At 53.4% G+C, this 22,391-nt stretch overlaps 1 protein-coding gene across 1 annotated transcript in view; it reads left to right on the top strand.

Moving 5' to 3' along the window:
* The window catches only part of Wdr62 (WD repeat domain 62), a 91,315-nt gene that overhangs the window by 59,969 nt on the left and 8,955 nt on the right, over window positions 1–22,391 (top strand). The window contains 15 exon segments of the mRNA XM_017899151.1: window positions 5,520–5,611; window positions 14,610–14,832; window positions 16,581–16,796; window positions 17,046–17,228; window positions 17,564–17,724; window positions 17,836–18,664; window positions 18,764–18,974; window positions 19,130–19,379; window positions 19,490–19,946; window positions 20,157–20,225; window positions 20,519–20,632; window positions 20,935–21,104; window positions 21,186–21,479; window positions 21,563–21,713; window positions 21,799–22,385. Coding sequence (XP_017754640.1) covers window positions 5,520–5,611; window positions 14,610–14,832; window positions 16,581–16,796; window positions 17,046–17,228; window positions 17,564–17,724; window positions 17,836–18,664; window positions 18,764–18,974; window positions 19,130–19,379; window positions 19,490–19,946; window positions 20,157–20,225; window positions 20,519–20,632; window positions 20,935–21,104; window positions 21,186–21,479; window positions 21,563–21,713; window positions 21,799–22,385 — 4,007 coding nt within the window.

Raw genomic sequence — 22,391 nt, 5'->3', positions numbered from 1 at the left:
CTAAATATTTATCGTCGCGCGCGATTAACCGCGTCCTTCGAGAGACGCAGCGCCGCGAGTAGCGTTTCGTGTACACACCGGCATTATCCCTTCCACCGTCGTGTTCCACGCGAAATTACGCTAACCGAGTCCGGCGTCATCGCGGAAAACACGGTTTTTCGCACGCCTCGGCGTCGAAACTTTTCCGGTCGTCCCAACCGCTCCCTCTTTCCCCGTGTCTTCGCTCTGCTTTCGACAACTTCCTGAAACACGGTACGAGCTTGGTGCGAGTCGCAGTGGCGAACAGCGTAGCTCGCGTAACGACCGAGCATTCGAATAAATCGAGATAAAGGGACCGCTATCGCGGAGACCTCTAATTTGCATACCTCCGCGGCAAAAATGGCGTGCTATCTCGGCTACCAGGCGAACTCGCAGTCCGCGTAGGAAACGATACCATTAGCGGAGTTTGCTCGAACCGTCTCGAACTCGAGGGCCTCCGGGAGCCGTAATACTCTCGTGTCTACGAGATCTCGTGGTCTGTGGAAGGTGTCAAGGCGAATACGCTCGTGTCTTGGAGTCGTGGAGTTGGAAAAGTGTCTCCGAATCGACGGAAATTACGTGGAAAGGTTGGAACGATGGCGAGATGGCGAGCCAGGGGTCATCGTCCTTGAGAGGTGTCCGCGGCGCAGAAGGGGATCGGCGTTACCCTTGACAGGAAGGCGGTGAGACGGAGACTCTCGGGTCTGTCGGCTCTTTTCATTCAGTCGCGACGTACCCTGGCCGGTGTTACGTAAGGCTTCGCATTATGCGAAGGAGACCTTGCCTTCCGTCGGTTGTACGTTACGTCACCGCGCGGTGTATCGCGATGCAGCTGCTGCTTCCAGCTCGTCGTTAGTCTCGCGAATTACGTCTCCTACGTGAGTCTGCCTTTTTCCGCTGCTCGTCTCGCCTGGTCTCCTCTCGCCATGCCACCTCTGGCCAACTGACGTTTCGTGGATTCGGAGGAACTGCGTGGGAACGCGAAGCATGCTGAATCGCGTAAGAATTCCTCTTGCTTCTCGCGATCTCTCGAGCGAAACGCCAAGATCGACGGCCGCGCGCTACGCCGCGGAGCGACGAGAGGGAAACGATACCCAGAGGGTGTCAGTCAGCGACGAAGACGGACGCGTAGATTCGTAGATCCATCGCGATCACGCACAAGTGTCGCGTAAGCGCTTGCTCTGACCAGAGAGAGGCAGTGTTGTTCCACGCGTGGTCGCGTATAGGTGCAGACGTTCCCGCATTCCTTTCGTCGTATCGATCCTCGAAACGCTCCTCGAGCCTCTCTTCGTCTCGGCCGATGCTCGCCGCGCGATAATAGATACTTGCAGCTTGCCAGGGATCGTCGCGGGACTCGTGATCCCTGCCGACCTCCCCGCTCGTTTCTCACCGCTTCCCAGTCGCTTCCCAGTCGCTTCCCAGTCGCTTCCCACGATTCCCGTATCCTCGATATCGCTATCGATTACTCGCGCCCGATTTCCTTGCCAACGCCGAGCGTTTTTCGGCTCGACGAGCTGCTGGCACATCCCGGCCGCCATCGGACCATCGTCGCGTAGTCGTCTTTGCTCTCGCGAAACACGCGTCTTGGCTGCTCGTCCTTGCACGGAACGCGCGATGCCGCGTTTCGCAACCGACTCTAACGCAACCTACGTCCGAACAAAGGATCGCGCGGGTTTGTCAGGAAAACCGGAAGCCTGGATCTCGCGTGTTTACTCCGAGGGTTCGACTCGACGCCGTGGAAAAGTCAACGACGCGGATCTCCGTCTCGAGGAGGTTTTCCCTTTCGTTCGGCAGCCATCGGGATCGAAGACACACGGTAGTCGTGGCGTGCTCGAGGACGCGAGAGGAAACGCAAAAAGTCGGTTAACGCGACGCGGTTCACGCGCAAGGACGCCTGCTGGATCATCGCTAAAAGCGTCGCAACCGGTTCCACCGCAAGCGCGCGTTATTCGATTGTTAATCGGCGATGATAACTCAGCGTCGGTCGCGTCGCCAGAGGCAAACTGGTTCCGATCCCGCCACCGATTAATCTTCCCGCAGTCGGTGAACTGTCGGACGGTTGCCGATCTCCAGGCGAAAATGGCGACGTCGGGCCAGACACCGGAAATTCGACAGCTCCCCGATCCTGTTTCGCGTAGCGAAACGCGAAAAGATTTCTAGCCGATCTCCTCGCGCGATCTGCGCCCGTTTTATGGCATCCGTGTGCTGTGCACGGCCGGTCTCTCGAGCACCTTACGACACCGGTACGCGTTTTGCAGCGCGTGTTCCGCGAAACGGCCACGGCAACGGCGCTCGTTGCGAAACCTTCCGTACAACGACCATAGATGTACATACACAGAAATCCGTGGCACGCGCGCTCCCGTGCCCACATCCGGCGCGTTACGATTTCCATGGACCGATGTCGGTGCTCGAGCCATTCCGCTTCACTCCGGTGTAGGTCGATCCTATTAACGCGATCGTTTGAGAGCCGACCATCGACCGATCTCTCCATCCGAACGGAACCGCGTCGTATCTCCGCCACCGTTCACTCCACTTCTCGGCCTTGTTCCTCCGCTTTCAAGGTCCTCTAGGGTGCCCCGTTGCTTCCTTCCCAATTGTTCCGTGTCCGAGATCGGTCGCGGACTATTTAGCGATTTCGCGACTCCAATGCGCCACTGCTCGAAACCGATTTCAACCGATCTCCACCGATATCTCCACCGATATCTCCACCGATCGATCCATCCATCAGGGAGAAAGTCGTAACCCCTGGATCAAACATTCGCGAGGATGTCTTTCGGGTTCGCTGCGACGACTCGAGCTGCGTCTACGGGTCGACCAATCGGACGAGAGAGATCCTGTCGCGGGATCGAAAATACCCGCGAACCTGATCGTGGACGCAGTTAGGTCGGCGATAGCTATTGGAGAGTTTGTTAAATTACGGGGAACACGCAGCTTCGCGCGACACCGTTCTCCGTTTAATCGCGCGCGGTCTTCCCTTTCTACCTGTCGTTTCGCGTGGTTTTCTCCGGTCATTGTGGCGATCGATCAGCTGCTCGCTCATAGATGCACGGTTTCACCCCGTGAGAAATTACTCCTACTTTCTCCGAAGCTCGGATCGCTTCGCCTCGCGTGTCGCTCCCTTCTCCCGCTCGTCTCTGCTAACCGAGCGAATTAATTCCTCCAGCCTCTCCGATCGCGTCGTCCTTGTTTCCACCTATGACCACGATGTCGCCGATTTTCCTCCACGACGTTCGCGAGCAACGCCGACCAAGCACCCACGCGAAACGCGGCGTCCGTGCGCGGAATCAATGTCGCGCCAGTGCCTCTGGCTCTCTCCTCCTACGCCGATCTCCATTCTCCGCGGACCATATACGCGTCCCGCAACTTCCGTCGGATCGGAGTCTGTATCTTGGGTAAAGTTTGCACGGCTTCTGACCGTCCCGACGTTTCGAAATCGGCGATTCTTTCGACCGATTTCCGACCGATTTCCGGCCGATTTCCAGCCATTCGACGCTCGCGAAGCCTATCGCGGCGGAAGTGGAAGCAGGTACCTCCGCGAAGCGAATCCGAAACGTGGGCAGAGGCCTCGAACCGCGGAACTAGCCGTGTCTAACCATCTAACCATCTAACCCTAGGTTGCGATACAGCCGAGTCATCCTCGGCGATTACGCGATCGCTGCGATTGCCGATCGATCGGGCTAGTCTCTGTAACCTGGACCTGTGTATCGGTAACGGGATTTTTCCGTAGCTCGGCTAGTTCCGTGGACAGGAACAACTCGGTGAAGCGCAGAAGATTGGCGAGTCAGAGGTCTGGAAAGTGGAACCGTGGTTGGTTAATAAGCTCGCTAATAAGATTCGAAGGTATCGTAATTCCGTTCCGAGCCGTCCAACGATTTCTCGGTTTTCTGGAACGCGGAGGAAGCAGCTTCTTTTAGAAAAACTCGGCTTTTTCTTAATGACCCGCCGCGCCTCTTCTCATTTCGAGATCTCCTTCCGGCACCCTCGCGCTGCTCTCTTTTACCGCGACTTCTTTCTTCCACCGGCCTTGCACCGCTTTTACCCTCTCCGGGATTCATCCTTCCTCCACTCCTCTCCTCTCCTCTCCTCTTCGCCACGCGCAATCTCCTCTCCCGAGCGTGGAAATTCGTTACAGTCGCGCTCGCCCGAGAGGAGAGCGCGGGGAAATTGGAGCTGGCGAATTTTAGGCGAAACGAGAGCGAGAGGTAATGGGGAATAATTAGGAATACCGTCTCGAGATTAGACTGTAGCGTTAACGACGACACGGTAGGACGATTCGAGGAGAATCGGCTGAGTGGCTCGTAATTACGAGCGATCGGCCGATGGACGAAAGCGGGAGAGAAGACGCGGGTGTCTTTCGGTCGTAACTCGGAGGAAAGTGGCGACCTTCGAGGTTGCAGCCAAGACGTGTCTCGCTGCTTTCTAGCGGTCGTCCCGTGTGCGGTAATCGGTCGATTCGCATACGCGATAAAACTCTTTGCTCCGACAGCTTTCGCCGTTGGACGGATTAAACTCTTACTACCCCTGCCGCGGCTCGTAATCGTTCCTCGTTAGACGTTGACGATGCTCCGTCGAGGGTCGGGAAACGAGAGGCGTAAAACTGGTTTTACGGGGAAATAATTTGGTGGCCTAGAAACTGGCCATCAATGGCCGCGTGCAGTGAATCTCGTTCGAGAACGAAAGCCCGACGAGGCGAGGAGGAACGCCGAGCGTGGTATATATCCTCGTTACGCCGCGGCGTGCCGCTGATATCGATCAGACGAGTTTCTCTGAACTTCTGCCGACAGCCGTGGTAAAAAGGAAAAAGAGAGAAAAGGGGAAAAAAGAAGAAAAAACGGAAGCACGCCGTATTAACAAACCCCGCCTTCGCGGTGCCCCAGTAGCGTAGTAGCCGGTGAATTTTCCACGCGAGCGTCCGCCAGCTATCGACACCCATCGCGAGAACCAGCTCTCATCTTTCGTCGCTCTTTCTCGCCTATTTCCACGTTCGTGCGAATTCCCCTGCATTCGCTCGGATTCGATCGAACGCGAGATTAATATCGTGGCCGATCTCGCGTTTCGCGTCTTTCGCACGATTTTCGCGCGGCCTAAATACCTCTCGCCTCGGGAAATACGCTCCGACTCGTTACTCGCTGTCGGAACGGATCGCGTTCGATTCGACGATCGAGCGATTATCGCTTAGATGGAAAATAGCTGCTAGTTAAACGCCGGTCGCACGCGTTCGATCGACCGATCGAGCTCGTTGACGGCTCACGCTAATTCCATCCCTAGGTACGCGCGCTTACCGGAAGCCAATTACCCGCTAATTAACTGGTTAATTACCACGCGAGCGGTTAACCGGGTAGATATATATATATACGGAGTAAGGTCGGATAGGTTGTAGAGGAAGTTCCGACGAGGAGGTCGAAGGAGGATTCGAGATGCCTGCGCGTCGCGAGTTGGAAAGCGATCTCGTTAACGAGCAGAAGGACGATAACTAAGGGTATCCGTTTAATCTGTTTCAGATCAAGCTGGAACGCGTGCTCGGCGTAACCGTGTCGAGCAATGCAGCCCTGGACTGCGACGCGACCAGCGAGCTGGTCGCCTATCCTGCCGGGTGAGTATCCACGCCGGTGTATCTCTTCCTTCTCTTTTCTCCGTCCTCCCTTCGCCATTTTTCTCCCATTTTACCCATTACACCCCGCGAATATCGACGCTGCCCGTTTCCTAGATTGCCTCGTTACTTTAATCGCGCCTAGACAGTGCTATCCGAAGAAGTCTCACGTAGCAGCCGTAGCAGGAACCCCCCCGATCGTGTCCAGCTTCATTCCCTTTCACGACACGGGTAGAGACGCGCGTGATTAAAATTCCGAACGCGGCGACTGTGTGTTGGACTGTGTACGCGAAAGGAAATTAAATGCAACGAGGTTAGGTGGATTTTCATTGGAAACGCGATGCCCGTGGCGCGCACCGGCACCGAGGACTACGCCGTCGGCCATCGAGTTCTAAATCATTCGTCGATAATGACCGGTGTCGATCGCGGAATTAAAGTAATTGCTGGGTTAAGGAGCCGCAAAAACGGGGCAAAAGGGAGAGTGGCGCTCGTCGATGATCGCGCTTAGATCGTATCGCCGTGAACGAGACCGAAACGCTTTTCTTACGGTTCATTTTTACGCGGATGAAATTGCGCGTGGATGGCAGCCGTAAACCGCGCGGTAATTTACCCACTACCGGGAAGTAAAACGCGCGAGATTTACTTTAAACACGCTGCTTAGCTTCCCGTCCCGAGGCAGCCCGGACCGCGCGTGGAATAGCTACAGGGAGCGTTTCGTCTCGCCTTCGCGTCTCGCCTCGAACCTGGACGGTGTCGTGATCGAGATAGAAATATTCGTGGGAAGAGACACTCGGAGTAAGAGCGGGATTACGTGTCTCGATCGAGGTTATCGAATCGCGATATTTCGATAAAGATGCTCGCCGCTAGGTGGAAGCTTGCGAAACGCGATTGGCTCGGTCGTGCGCGTGACCCAGATCCACCGATGCCCCGTACTCACTAGCGCCACCCTTCCTCGTTACTCGACTTTCCGTTTCTCGGGATTAAAACGTTGCCCGATTCGACGCGCTGCTCGCGAGTACATCTCCTCTTCGAAAGCTTCTCTCTTCTCGATTTCCCTCCCGATGAACGTCTCCATCGTCGGACTTGCCATTGACGGAGATACACCGAGTCATCGTTCCTCGAGCGAACGCGGCAAAACCGGTCGCGAAGGACGGAGACGACCGTGAAAGAAAGTTCGGCTTCGTTAGCGGTTCGTTCGGCGGCGATTCCACCGGTCACGGATAAACGCGGACGACACAAAGGAAGACCCGCGGTGTGAATGGAAGAATGGCGAAAGTGCGATCAGGAGATTACGGACGAGGAGGGTATCGCGCGACGAGAAACCAGCGTTCTACGTCTGCGTCGTAGCGCGAGTCATCGTCGGGATTTCCGCGCGAAATTCGCCTGGCTGTCGAGACGCGATGGTCGATGGAGCAGCTCGATCTCGTTTTCTAAACACCTCGCGGGGGAAATGTCGGTGTATCCGAGCGATTGCTCGGTCTCGTTAGCCGCTAATTACGATCACGATAGAGGAGAAGACGATAGAGGATAACGCACGGTCCCGACGCGTAATCGAGCATAGCTGACCCGCCCGCTGAACTCCTGATTTTCGCACGCGCTACTTAAGCCGCTTAAATCCGCGCAGCGATCAGGCCGGACGCCGAAGACGCGGGTACGTGTCGCGGATACGTCGAATGCAAGCGAGCGGGCGAACGAGCGAGCGAGCAGGAGGCCTATGTACGGTACTCGGGACGGAAATCGGGTCAAGAGAGAGGTGAATGGACCAAAAGATTCTGTGTCGGAGATCCGCCTCGGTCGATAAGCCGTGGCGACAATTAAATCGTTCGATCGACCTGGCAACCTCTTCACCTCTCGTCGCAGCGCGAGCAAACGTAGATCGCATCGCGATCGAGGACCCGGGATCCCTTGCGACCGGAACGCGTCGCGATCTTTAAACCCCGGCTGTTGTTCGTTCGTTAACGTTTCGCCACGGTGTTACCGGCTCGGGCGAAATTATGATTTTTCGCTCGCGTAATATAGCGTAATTACAGGTACGAGCATGGTAACGAGCTCGTCGAGATTCCTCGTGCATACGTCTGTTTACGCGTGCGTGAACAAAGCTTCCCTGGATCGAAAGTAGCTGTTAGCGGCGTGCTCGGTTTCCTCCACGCGCCCGGCTATCGTTCGAGTCGCTGCTTCGACCGGTCTTATTATGTCATCGCGGTTAGGAATTAGGCTTCGTTACTTCCTCGTACGTGCCAACTTTTTCCGCCGATAAAATCCGCCTGAGTCGTATCAAAGCGTGTTAACGCCCCTCGCCAACCTTTCCTTTCCGTTCCCTTCTAATCCGACCTACCTCGGCCAAATCGTCCGTTACGCGATCGCGTTTAGCCGTGTTAAAAACGACCCTGGTAATGGCTACTTTGGTCGTGGATATCACGGCGAAGTTTGCTCGGAAGAACCGAAGGAAACGGTGCAACCTAAGCCAACGGCGGCTTTGGCGCTTGTACCGTAAATCACTAGCGCCACCGGCCCGCTAATCGCCCCCGGCTGTTACCCACTCGGTCGCGCCCTCTACCGCCTATCGGAGTTTATCCACTCGCTGAAACGTGACGTCGGAACGTAGCGAATCGGACACGACGAGTCTTAATCGAGAACCAACGCGTCGGCTATTCGATTTCGATGTTAGAAACCGCTTGACATCGCGTGTATCTCGCATCGAGGAACGAAGGAAAGTTCCGCTTTCCCAGTTTCGAGGTACACCAGTCGGTTTTCGAGTTTAATCGACGGAGGCGGCAAAGCGATAAACGCGAGTCCATTAATTGCCGGGAGAAAATGGCGCGCGAAAGAAAATAATCGCTTCTCTAGGAAATTTCACCTCCGTAGTGGAACACGAGTCGGACTCTGCGAGATCCATATTCCTCCCGCGGTCGTGATCGCTCCGGGACTTTCCCGGTCGATGAGCTCTCGAACTTCGGAGACCTGTCCCGTCTCGAGGAGACGAGGACTCCGTGGAAGCGGAATGAAACGGATCCATGATTGGCAAACGGAATCCCATCGAGTCGTGATCGAGCGGTGGTCACGGCTACGGAGTCGAATCGATCTCGAGGAGATCGTGGCGAGGATCCGTGACAGCAGGGTATCCTTGCCCGAATTCGTCTCTCCCGTTGTCCTGATCCTCGATTTCGCGTTTACGCTTCGGTCCACACCGTCGTCGATTATCCTTCTTCGCTGGTGCACGCTCGACGTTGCGTGCCTCGAAGCGGAAGGTGTGCTTCCGTGGCGGTCGACCAATCGGTGACGATAACTCGGTCGTAACGAAAACTCGGTTCGCTGTAAACGCCGTAGTTTGCGCTCTCGCGGGACTGTAATTTGCCGGAGCGACCCAAGAACTGCGATCCCGCCGAGTTTACATGGGAATAATCGGCTAAGAGGCCATTCAGCAGGCCAACGCGGAACTTTGTACCGTTGGGTACTCCGAATTCGCGCCATACGGATCTACGTAGATCGATTCGATCGCCCAGGTCGCGATCTACTCGGTGGCATTTCGCGCTAATCACGCGATCAGTCGATTCTCTCGTTCGCGTGTTCCAACCTCGCGATGGAACTTCCCTGCCAAGGTCGCTGGCGAATATTCCAGTCGGCCTTTTCCGCGTTGCATCTTCACCCGAAAACTTGCCACCGACTCGAGTGCCTCCACGTTCCAGATTCGAGAAGACGATAATCGGACTCGTCGATTCCGTGGCATCTGCTAGAACGCCGGGACCGAGTCCGGGGTTGGGGGGTAGCTCGAAGACGAGGTCAAAGTTTAATCCCGAAACGTGGAAGACGGTGCATTCGCGTATGTACAGAGCGAAAGAAAGTTGGTTCACGTGACCGAGGAGCACTGGAAACGAGGAAAGTCCACCATCGGTAATTAGGTGGAACGGCCTAGCTACGTCCCGACGACACACTGTCGGAATTAGCGACCGCGGGACAATCCTTTCCGGCTAGCGAGCAAACGTGTTACGCGTTCGAACGGGACGAGCGAGAAAACGAGAGTTTCTACCTCTTTACGCGAATAAACTCGCGCGTACGCGCTTCCGTTCCGCTTCTTCGTGCCATCGCGAGACTCCTGGGTTCGAAGTTGCTACCCCTAGATAGAACGTAGCTGCGCATCGATGGAACCGATCGTGGTCGGTCGATAACTCCGACGGAGATCTAGAAATTTGGAAACCGTGGATAATCGACCGTGTTTCTTTCTTTTATCCCAAATTCGGACCGCGACACGGATGTACACCGTATCTCTTGCACTCTTCGATTGACCGAAGACCCGCTACGTCGGTGGAGAACTTTGGAAACCATGGATAATCGACTTCGATCTCCTTTTTTCCCCAATTCTAAATGTCTACCGGAACGTAAACGTTCACGAATCGGTCGATGTCCCTGATCGGTGCTGAAAATTTCGAAAAAGTAGACGATCGATGCCTCGTTGGACCGTGGCTTCTTCCTGCCACCCTAAATTCGTATTCTCTCTGTCCAGTGTACCTGCTGATCGTTGGAGCGTCGAAAGCGTAATTGCTCGTGCAACGAAAGGCATCGATAATCGGTGGGTCGATCGCGATCCGGATCACGATCGATGTTACGGTCCAGGTTGCGATCCAGGTTACGAACGCAACGTCGGAGCTGAAAGCGATGGAAGCGTTGGCGAAACGAGAGCCGTTGTCGGCGGGACGCGTATCGTGACCCGTCGCTGTCATCGAGATAGAAGAGTACTCCGCGATCGGCCGTTCTAAATCAGCCGGTTCCATCGGCCAACTTATTAGACACGCCGTCGACCGGTTTCCATGCTCGATAATCGACCCAGTGACCTTTATACCAGCGACCTTACGTGTACCTCCGCACGCAACCCGCGGCTAGAAATTACAGCCACGGGCTTCCTGGTGCATTGCTCGGGCTCTGGCCAGACTTTCATGCGCAGCTTGCAGCACCGACGTTGACGTTGACTTAACGGTACGCTCTCGACTCCCCGTGTGCTCAACGACGCGAGAGAACGTGCCTTTTTCATCGTGGGATAGCTCGTTCGGAAAACCTTTGAACCTTCACGGATTCGTGCGATAGCAGTCGTCGAAACTCGTCGTCTCTCCAATAATCCTCTAAAATTAACTACACTACTACTCTCTAACATCGAGAAGCCTTCGGATCGTCCTTTTTCTTCCTCGAGTCCTAGAGGATGAGACTTATCCGATTTTGGACGAGGCAGAAGCGAATTTTTCTCTCGTAGCATTCTACACTCGGGAGTTCAAGGTTACCCATACGTATATGTAGGATCCAGAGTCGCTTTTCGCGGTGCATCGGGTAGTTGGCTAGGTATCCTAGTTGGCTAGGTATGGGAATCGCGAGCAGTCGAAATCGATTGCCGTGCCTCGACTCGATTACACGGATCGTGGCCAGCGTGTACGTCGGCTTCAGTAGGTCGTAGGTACGGTGAGTGCGCCTCCTTCACACGGCCTCGTCGCGACGACGAGTCTCCTCTCGTCGCGAGAGAGGTCTCGCGCACTCGACGCGAGAATAGACTGCAACCGCGTTCACCGCCGCGTCCTCGGCGTCTATTTCGTTACGCACTTTGCGTTCCTGCTCTCCTCTCTTCCGCTTATACCTCGTTCCCGACTCGGGAAACGGATTCAGTCGAGTCGCGTCTGGAGCCAGATCCAGCGTTAGCCTCCGCGCATCCAAGAACGCGATTCCAGTCGAATGGAACGGAACGGAGAGCAAACGAGAGGCTACCGCGGCTTCCTCCTGCGGATGACCTTCGTCCGCGAAGCGGAAGGTGCTCGATTCGCGCGGGAAAAGTGGATTTCGAGGTTAATCGAATCAAAACTCTGTATCGACGCCGAGTTTGTTATTCTCCGAGTTCTCTCTCGCGCGGACGCGCGAGGTCCGACACGCTCGACGAGGGAGAAAAACCAGCGACTAGTTACGATTTCTCTACGGTTTCCACGTGTTCCTTTCAGACGTCCGATGCGATTCCGGTGCGAGTCGAATCCACCTCGGGACTCGTTCCCACGCGAACCTTCCAGTCGAAGTAGACCGCGAGGCGACTCCACGGAGCCGCCATTAACCCAGGGACCTGGCCTCGCGGTTCGAGGATTGCAATTTCGGTGAAATCGAGGGAGAAACGAGTCGAGAACATCGGACAACGTTCCGTGTACTCTTCTTCCGCTCGGCTTACTACCCAAGCTCGCTCGCTACTCGCCACGTGCGATTTCCCGCGCGAAGCGTGTATAGCCTCGTCTATACACGGGACTCCGTGGCAGGAAATAGCCCAAGGATTCGAAGATCGATGCTGACAATGGCTGGCGAAATTGATAGTTTACCAGCTGGATATGCTCGTCAGGCATTGGACTGGGAAGATGATCCGCTCGCCTGGCTGCGAGGCGTTTAACCCGCAGCTGCCGTATACTCGTTTTGGCGAACCGGAAGCGCGGACGTGCGTGGCTCGTTCGGCGAACGGAAGCGAGCTACCGACCACTCTAGACACGCTCGGTCGATCCGCCATGGAAGCTGCTCGCGATTTTCTACCGGAGAGAACCGCGCTACGACTTATCCTTTGTCCCACGTTGCCTTCATCTTTCCTCCTCCTCCACCTCCTCCTCCTTTCCTCCTCGATGAATCATTCGCGGTCGCGCAACCGTTTCCTCGCCGACCAAGTCGCTAACTCCTGTTCCCGTGCACGAAGACGACGAAAGTAATTGCTAGGAGACGCGTTCGCGGCGATCGATTCTTACCTACCTTTCTCTCAGTCGCTCCGGGATGCTACTTCGACTCTTCCACTTCTACTCAGCCACCTGACCCCCGGCTTCCGCCGATGTCGCGCGATCGGAAACGAGGATCGTTAACGGCGAGTCCGGCGCCTAACTCGAGTGCCCGTGTAGATGGCGACTTTTTGTAAGCCCGTAAACAGTTACAGACCACGGCCGACGACGTGAAAGTAGCACATATTTTTAGCACCGTAATTGTGGCTTAGGTCAACTCCGGTGCAACGACCTACGACAACGTGACTTTTCACTACGTATCTATGTTGCGCGCCTCGCGATTCGTCGTTCACTGTTATCCCATTCATCTGCGGGATCTTGCACGCGTTGCATCGTTCCCCGACGATCCGTTTTCGCGCATCTTCTCGAGCTCGTTCGACGATGACGACGAAGAAGGAGACGACGCGATCGGGGAACGATGAAACTTGGGTCAGTCGCAGAGTTCGCGAGACGGAGTTGCGGCGAGATTACGTTACTCGGGTGTTTTGCTAACGTAATGTCGGGACAAATGGTAGCACGCAGAAGAAATGTCGCCCGTTGGGATTGAGTTTATTGACACGTTGCGGTTTAGGTAGGCAGGCGAATAAATCGCCTCGGTGGACAACGAGATGCAACGAGCCGCACGAGTCGCGTTTCGTATTACCGCGAGCAACCGCGTGCCACCGAGCTTTTACGCTCTCCAGTGGTGCTCGCTGACGCTTTCGGAGACCGCGATCACGCCACGCGTTTTTGGTCCCATCTCTGCAACCTCTCCACCAGTTTCCTCGCATTTAGCGCCTCTTGTCTGCCAACTGACAACATACTCTTTCCCTTCAGATCTCGCTCACCCTCCATCCTCCTCGTCTTGTTTCTTAGACTTGCTTAACTGCTCCGTTCGGGTCACACAGTTTGGAAGCCGTAAAATGGCCGACGATCGTATCGTGTAGATCGATGGTAAAATGTAACGTGAAATGTAGAAAAGAGATTGGAGGTAGGCCGAGGTGAGCGTCACTGAGTCGAAACCGCGCGCGCCTAAGTTTCCAGTGCGTTATCAAATGGACCAAGAAACGCGCGACGCGTGCCCCAACGTCAAGCAGGTGTGACTAATTCCCTCCTCGCGATACACGCGATCATGTCGCGAGTAAACCGTTTCACGGCTCGTCGGAATTAATTTCGTAAGAGGTAGAGATACACTCGCGACAACGAACTAGTCGCTGTCAAAGCTGACTCTACCCTCGACTCCGGACCACGCGAGTATCGGAGATATTACTCGCGATGCTTTCATCGACAAATGGCAGATCGAAGATGAAGCTATCGTTCGTTCTCCCGGAGGAACTGCGCGTGTCACGGAGCTTGCCTTTGTCACGTGTAATTAATGTCGTTCCTTCCTCGATGGATGATAATCGGCAACGGGTACAAGTGTCACGGTGCGCGAGTAGGGTACGAATAGAACGTGACTCTCGGGTTCAGATTCAGATTAATCTTATTTTTTCCTGGACTTGGGTGTTTATAATAACGTCTTGGCCGACGGTGGGGTTATTGGTACTGTCGCGTCGTGGGCCCTGTGAGTGGCCATCTTGTAGCGACAGTTCGATCGATGATACTGTATCAAAGGCCTGGGACTACTGGTTGACTATCTCGTAGTGCGTCACGATGTGTCACAGAGACAATGTCTGGGGCCCAGGTGCGATTGTTAGCCTTGTGGATTTAGGCTGCGTCACACACGCCTAGCTTCTCACGAGCGAACGAAGAACGGTTGAAAAGGTTGTTGGGAAAATTATAGGAGGATGCAACCTCGATGCTCGTCGAAAATTCACCACGCGACATAGTCGAGTCCGATCCAGGCACGCCGTAGACCTGCACGGAACGGTGCATTCGTCGAGAGCTAATGATCGAAGCTCCGAGTTTATCGACCTTCGCCAACGGCGAATATCGTTGCCGGTTTGTCCGAGTCGATAATCTCCGATAGCGATCACGGGAAATCGGGGATACCCCGGAGCCTCTCTGCTTGGTCGAAAATGATCGAAAAGCATCGCTTCTTTCCTTTTTCTCTTTTCGTTTAATCGACCAAGCGTACCCCGTTACCAAACGGTGTTGAGCGCCTTTGGTACCGGGGCGCTCGAGCAACCGTGACGAGGCCCAGCGAGACCATCTCTGTATTTCCACGCCGTATTTCCTCTCCGTTTTCCACGCGAGATCTCTGTTCGATCGCGTTTGGAATCGTAATCGATCCTTTTCTCTCGTTGCAGCTGCACCGTGGTGTTGTTCAATCCTCGGAAGAACACCCAGGCCCACGTGTTGAACGCTTGTCGCAAGACGGTCACCTCTCTGGCCCTAGCCGGCGATGGAAGGTTTCTGGCGACCGGAGAGTGCGGCCATATGCCCAACGTTCGCGTCTGGGACATCTCCGATCCGTACAACGCCGTGCAGATCGCGGAGTTCTCCGGGCACAAGTATGGCATCAACTGCGTGGTGAGTACCCTATGTCTTCTTACTTCTTCCTTCTGTCCTATCGATGTTCCGCTAAGATCGTCCAAGTCCTTGACCGGACCGAGCCAGAAGCGAGACTAACGAAAAGCACGTTCGACTAATTCGGGGGAAGCTATACCCCGAGCTGGGTACCCGCGACACCGTGTGTCCCTGAACGCTTAACGCGATAGGAGTCATCTTTCGCTTTAACGAGCTAAATTTTAATTGGGCAAATCTGCATCGGACTGTCCAGCTTCGTGTCATCTTCCCACCGGCAACCTCTGCCGGTGTATCCAGTTGCTGCGAGCCGTGTTCTCTCAATTGCAAACTCTAACAGGAACAAACTGCGCGCGGAATATAGTTGGAAAGTTTCGCAGCTGTATAGCCCGTCCCGATTCACCGTTCAGCTGTGTTGCAGCAGCAGCAGCAGCAGCAGCTTCTCGTTTATCGGTCGGTCGATAAAAACTCGAGGTTCCGGGCGTCATCGACGACGGAATCGCTGGCATCCGTGCACTCGCCAAGAAAGTAACCGTTTAATCCGGGGGGGTAACTTTTGCGTCACCGGCAGGAATTTAATTTCGAGGGTGTCCGCTGTGCCGCTTTGTCCTCTTCCTCCTCTTCCTCGGCACGCAGTGATCTCCGCGCGAAATTACTCGTGGCGAAAAACGGGAAGAAGCTTTCCTCCCCGAGTCCCATCGCGACGAGTGCCAAGGGCGCGAGATGAGAACCTTCGCGATGGAACGGGCTGACCGCGTCGAATCCGCTTCCGCGACCTTATTCCTACGCCACTGCTCGCGTCTTAGCCCTCCACGACGCCACTTTGGTCCTATCTTTTGCCTTTTCGCTTCGCCTTTTCTTCGTTCATCCGTACAAGTGTGTCATCGTAACGGTATCGAATAGCTCATCCCGTGGCAATTATCAGTTTCTACTTGCCGAATCGAAGCAAGAAAACTCTAATTACCGCTAATTCCTTTTCTCATCAGCGAATTCCGGTTGTGGACGGTTAATTAACACGTTCGTAGTCGTTGAACCCTCGATGCTCTTTCTTGCTACCACTGACCCGATTCTGGACCGCGATTTGTCACAGCTCCGATAAGACCTTCGCGAGCTTTCGATACTAGAACAGCAAAGACGTTTATTCCTGCCGTAAAAAGCGCGCTTTTTTTCCAGCTATTCGCGAAGACGACGATCCGGTGGAAACGTTGTCACCTCGGTTTTTGTCGCGTCGCTTTCCAAACGGTACCGGCGTGGAAGCCTCGCGATTTCGAGGATCGCTCGGCTCGTAAACTCTTGGGTATTCCCGACTCGGTCGCTATTCTTTTTCTCTCTTCTGAAACTGCTGCGCGGCCGTGGCGAGCTAATGAAAGGAATGAAAGGAAGCGTCCGATCGAGGAGTCGGCGCGACATTCGCGCCACGTGCGTCCACGTACGCGCGAGCCGGCGCGAACTCGCGCGAGGCGTCGACGCTTGGCCGAGCGCGTGAATACCAAATCGCGTTCTCAGCAACAGGACAACGGGACTCTTTTTCTTTTTTCCCCCCGTTTCCCAGCATTCTCCCGGTACCTCGGGTACAATGATCCTTACCCCATCGAAGTCTCTCGCGTCGCGAACCCCTCGCGAACCCCGTTCATCCACGACACTCCTGCACCCATTGGCGCCACGTTTTTACCTTGCATCAGATGCTAATCTGGACAAACTAGAGGATGTTCCTACGCGCGTGTTCGCGTGCGTTTTTTTCTTTTTTTCTCAAGGCATTTTCACCGAGCAACAAGTACGTGGTATCCGTGGGCTCTCAACACGATATGATCGTCAACGTCTGGGACTGGAGGAACAATGTTAAAGTGGCGTCGAACAAAGTCTCGAGCAAAGTGAAGGCCGTCTGCTTTGCGGAAAATGGCAATTACTTCGTTACCGTGGGCAACAGACACGTCAAGTTTTGGTATCTCGAGTATTCGCGCAGTGCCAAGGTGAGTTTCCACTTGTCGATCCTGTCTTCCTTCTGTCAAGCTCGCAGAGAATTTTTCCGTTCACTCTTTGCTCGCCTAACCCCCGAGAAATCGAAGGATTTCGAGGATTTTGGGGAAAAGCACGCGTAATTTCGAAGAACGATAGCAAGGGGTTAGCGAGAAGAGAGAGTAATAAAGAGGATTATTGGGAATGGGGCGAGTGTGTAACGGTATCGCGAAGGTGGTGATAGTGGGAACTTTGTTGTACAGTATAAGGAACCTGTGCCTCTGATGGGTCGGTCTGCCATATTAGGAGAGCAGAGAAACAACGATTTCGTGGACGTAGCCTGCGGCCGAGGGGAAATGGCAGATTCCACGTACGCGATCACCAAAACGGGTCTTCTATGCGAATTTAATAACCGGCGACTGTTGGATAAATGGGTGGAGCTTCGCGTAAGTACCTTTGCCTGTAATGGCTCTACCGGATGCTGCGTTTAAGGCTATTACGTGACCATGAGCCGACGCGCATTTCGATATTATCGTGGAGGAATTTATTTTAATGCCATCTGCACGGGAAAGCTAACCGCCGAGTTCGCTTATCTCCTCGAGTCGTCGCGTTTATGCGAGACGTGTCACACGAGTACGCGTTGTCTCTGCTCGTAGATCTCTGATCCGTCTTCGAAACCTCGGATTTTCCTAGCCCCGCGTCGCGTAACGCTCCGTAGCTCTCCGTAGCTCTCCGTAGCTCTCCGTGTACCGCGTCCGTTTCAAGGAGTGGCCGTTTTCAGACGAGCAGTGCCAATTGCATGGCCGTCGGTGACAAATACATTTTCATCGGTTGCGCCGAGGGAATCGTGAGATGCTTCAGTCCTAGCACGCTTCAGTTCATCACCACCTTACCGAGAACGCATTACCTGGGCGTGGACGTGGCTCAGGGATTGTCCATTAGGTAGGCAGATCTTACGCGTTTCCTCGTCTAAAGTTGGCCTAGGAATTGCTGGGTGGTCGGCACCGTCAACCACGCGCCTCTCCCTTCGTTAATCCCCCGTTTCCGTTGCAGCCACATGTCTCAGCATCCGACGAACGCCAGGTATCCGGACGCGATCGCGCTGGCGTTCGACGAACGGAACAACAAGCTTACCTGTGTCTACAACGATCACAGCATCTACGTGTGGGACGTGCGGGACATCAGGCGGGTGGGCAAGTCGCACTCGTTCCTCTACCACTCGGCGTGTATCTGGGGCGTGGAGATGTACCCCACGGGGTCGGATTCCTTGTGCGCCATGCCGACTGGTAGCTTCATTACCTGCTCCAGCGACGACACCATCCGCGTGTGGAACCTCGAGAAGGACATTTCACCCAACGACACGCTCTACAAACGAAACATCTACAGCAACGAACTGTTGAAGGTTCTCTACATAGATCCGGAATTGACTTACCTGAAGGATCTGGATCTGGCCGCTGCCGGATCGACGGAGAAAAGCGACGCCTCGTACGACGGCCGAAACGGCGTCAGATCGATCCGAGTTAGCCCGGATGGGAAACATTTGGCATCCGGCGACAGGTCCGGAAATATTCGAATCCACGATCTCTCCTCGCTCGAGGAATTATGCTTGATCGAGGCGCACGACGCGGAAGTGCTGTGTCTGGAGTACTCCAAGTTCTCCCGCTACTCGGCGGAGGCTCCCAGGTTGCTGGCTAGCGCCTCTAGGGACAGACTGATCCACGTGTTCAGCGTCGATCAAGGGTACAACTTCCTGCAAACGCTCGACGATCACAGCTCTTCCATTACTGCCGTCAGATTTTTCAATCAGACCAATCAGGGTAACCAGATCCAAATGGTGTCCTGCGGTGCCGATAAAAGTATTATTTTTAGACAACTGCAATCGGTGAGTCTCTCCTTCCTCTCTCGCTTCCACTCGCGTATCCCTCGTCGGGGTACGATTGCCCTATCCTTGCTATCTCGTTATCGTTCCCGATCGTTGCAGACACCAGGAGGTATGCCGCAATTCGCCAGGGGTCACAACGCTCAAGGAAAGACGACTCTGTACGACATGGAGGTCGATTCCGGGCAGAAACACGTTTTAACCGCCTGTCAAGATAGGAATATAAGGGTATACAACGTAACAACGGGCAAACACAACAAAACGTTCAAGGGATCCGTCGGCGAAGATGGATCGCTCATCAAAGTCGTTCTAGGTAAGGTCCTGTTTAACGAGCAAACATTTTTCCTTCCTCGAGGTTATCCGTAGAAACAGTCGATAGATCAGATCTATCTCCGATAATTGCCTCCTCCTTTTCTTTTTTCCTTTCGATTGCTGGTTAAATATTCAACTGCGACCTCTACGTTCCAGACGCATCGGGAATCTACGTAGCTACCTCGTGTACAGATAAGACGCTGTGCGTGTACGATTACTATAGCGGTGAATGTATGGCCACCATGCTCGGTCATTCGGAATTGGTGACGGGGCTGCGTTTCAGTCCCGACTGTCGCAACCTCGTGTCCGCTAGCGGGGACGGTTGTATATTCGTCTGGCGTGTTCCACACGACATGGTTGTCACTATGCAGGCACGTCTCGCTCAGCAAGCGATGCGAGCTGGAAAGTAAGAACCTCTGCGTTTAACCGAATTCTCATCTTCCGTACGAACGCGTACCCTCGACCACATCGGGCAAGAGCACGTCGGATCATGCGAAATGAAAATAATTTTTCAAGGAGGCCACCGCAAGTGAACGGGACGGGGATCGACATACAACTGGACAACGAGACCTTCGGATCGCCACCGCCGGAATTCCTAGATCCAAACGCCAACCCAACCTCGCAGAACGTCAGCGTGGATTACAGGTTCAGCGTGGGCCAGTTGCCCCTCTGGGCCAAGAAGCAGATAAACACGACGAACGTGGACGAAAGCTCGGTGCTTGGTTCCAACGTCAGACCCCTCGGCGTAGACTTGCCGAAAGGCAGGTGGGCGCAAAGGGTTCAACAAGGGGATGGTATAACGGTCAAGTCCGTTTACGATAGCGACGAAGTTATACCTTTCCCACCGCCCCGCGGCGCGATCGATTCAGACGGGGGCGGTGGTGGCGGCGGCTCGAAAGACAGCTCGATCGACAGCGGAACCGAGACCAAGTGCAGCAGCGATTATCGCAGGGAAACGATAATCATCAAAAGGGTGAGGGTACTTTCGTTATTCCGACCCAGGGATCGTGTACTAATTTCTTATCGTTCGTTCTCGGAACATCGGTAACGTCGTTACGAATCGCACCGAGTGAACCTCTGCTAATAAATTAATATATCAGTAACTCATTTTTCTTTTTTTTTCTCTCTTTTATTTTCGAATCGTGCACTCGAATTACTAACAATCGATGACTGATGGTTCTAGGAAGAGGACGAAACTGTATTTCAACCTTGCCCAGATAGTTACAGAGAATTAGCAGATGACACGAAACAGGTACTAACTGATCCCCAGTAACAAAGTAATTATAATAATTTTTCGTAACCAGTGCGTCTTATTAGCGTACATTTGCGAACCGCGGGCAGGTCGCGAGAGAAAAAGGGTCAACCACATTCGTGTTTGTCATTTATTTCGTTCAGTCGGCTTCACCACTATTCGATTCTTTTTGTCCATCCTTTCTTTCTTTCTTTCTTTCTTTTTTTCTTTCTTTCTTTCTTTCGCCTTAGCGTTAATTTATCTGTTCGCGATTGTTTTGTGTTCATTCTATTCTGTTTCAACGGATGACGTAGGTGATCGGTGGTAACGTGACTGTAACTAGAGGTAGCAATATCACGGAATTGACACGACAGTCAAGGAGTCGTCATCATACCGACGATAGCAGTCTTGGCAGCTTTAAATTTGAGGTACATCTCATTAACGCCTCAGACATCTGTAACCAAGTATCGCCGAAACAGTAACGCCATCAAACAAAAGCATACAAAATACGTCGAGTCTAGAAAGAAACGTTTCACGCGTCATCCTGTACTTGTGGCTTTTCAGTTATTTTTATGTTCGCTGCTTCGGTTTATCGTAACAGTTACATATCTAACATTAAAGCCTCGAACACACTTGAGACTCGTGCTTCATTCGAGTAACAATAATCCGTAGGCTACGCGAAATCGTGGAAACCAGATGTCGGATCTTAAAATGTTTACGTGTCGTATAGGATCACGAGAGTACCGAGCACGACGGAGACGTGGAGGATTATTCCGAAGGAGAGAATGGAACGACTGGTTCGGAAAAGTCCCATCACAGGTTGATGTACTACCCTGCGCCAGAAGACACGATATCGAATCAATTTACCGTAAACGCGATGGACGTGGAGGAGCTTCGAAGGTTCGATGTTCGATCCGCGTTTAATAAGTTTTCTCTACGTCGCGCGAAGAAGTATAATTACTATGTTATCGCGTTACACAGATCCCAGAGGAGACAGAAGAAACCTAGGAACGGGGAAAGTGGTCGAACGAGCGAATTAACCGCTTCCGGTAGTCAGGACGACTCGGATTCGGAGGGTGGCGCATCTACACCCAGTGCCGAACGAAATCCTCTGTCCATGCTGTCGGAAGCTAGCTCGGAGGGATTCGATCAACTAGCCAAACAGAGCCACCGCGAAAAGTACCTTAAAAACGCTTTCGAATCTCTTAGCGGTGCCGAAGAACCCACGAATAGAAACGTAAAGACGACTAGTATCAGTTCCCAGTTTCATGGAAGGTAACTATCAGTCGTGGAATAGATAGAGATTTTTTTCTCCGGATTTCTTCTTTTCTTCTAACCAAACCCATGTATGCTTACAGGCTTAGCGGAGGCGATAATGGAAGTAGTACTAAGATTCGCAATGCTGCGGTAGTGAATGCAACGAAACAAACGAGAGGTGATGCAGATACTATAAAGAAACGCGAGGAATTGCAAAGGAGAATAGAGGAAACTAGAAGAAAATTGCAAAGTGTAAGTAATATTATTTTCTTCGTGAAATGTTACAGGGTACCCTATAATTTATAGGGAATGGTGCAATTCCTATTGTCGATTGCAGGTTGGCTATAAGTCGTCGTTGAAAACCAGCCAAAGCATATCTGATTTGAGCAGCCATATACCGGAGAAACATCATCGTTCGAATAGATTGAGCACAGGTAACAAATCTGGTCTGCAAACTCAATACTCGAAACCGATTAATCCTTGTAAACCTATACCGAACCCAAAGCCTCCATTAAAACCTCAACAACTCGTTAACAAAATATCGGGTGTGGGTAATGCGCTACCTAAGCTAGATATTCCATCTGAGAACTGCTTATCCAAAAGTCCGACTACGTCGTGCATAAGTGACAAGACAAAACCATCTCTTAGTCGACCGTTAACGTTAACCTTAAAGAAAACTGAAAAGTATAAGCTATCGCTGAATAAACCGAATCAGTCTTTGCCCGAGTCGCCCGTCTGCGAGGAGCTAAAGCTCTTGAAAGAACAGTGTAAAAAGAATGTTAGTCGATTCGCGAGGTTCGCGCAGAAGAGAAGATCGTGCAGCTACTTTATCGGACTGGACGACAACGAGGAGGATATGGAAAACATAGCCAAGTCTTTCGAAAGTTTACCCGCGATGAACGAGCTGAATATCGAGAACTTGAACGACGC

Source organism: Eufriesea mexicana, unplaced genomic scaffold (genome assembly GCF_001483705.2).
Source record: "Eufriesea mexicana isolate 0111107269 unplaced genomic scaffold, ASM148370v2 scaffold793, whole genome shotgun sequence".
Lineage (NCBI taxonomy): Eukaryota > Metazoa > Arthropoda > Insecta > Hymenoptera > Apidae > Eufriesea > Eufriesea mexicana.
The sequence above is the reverse complement of the archived record's forward strand: the minus strand, read 5'-3'. Positions and strand labels throughout refer to the sequence as shown.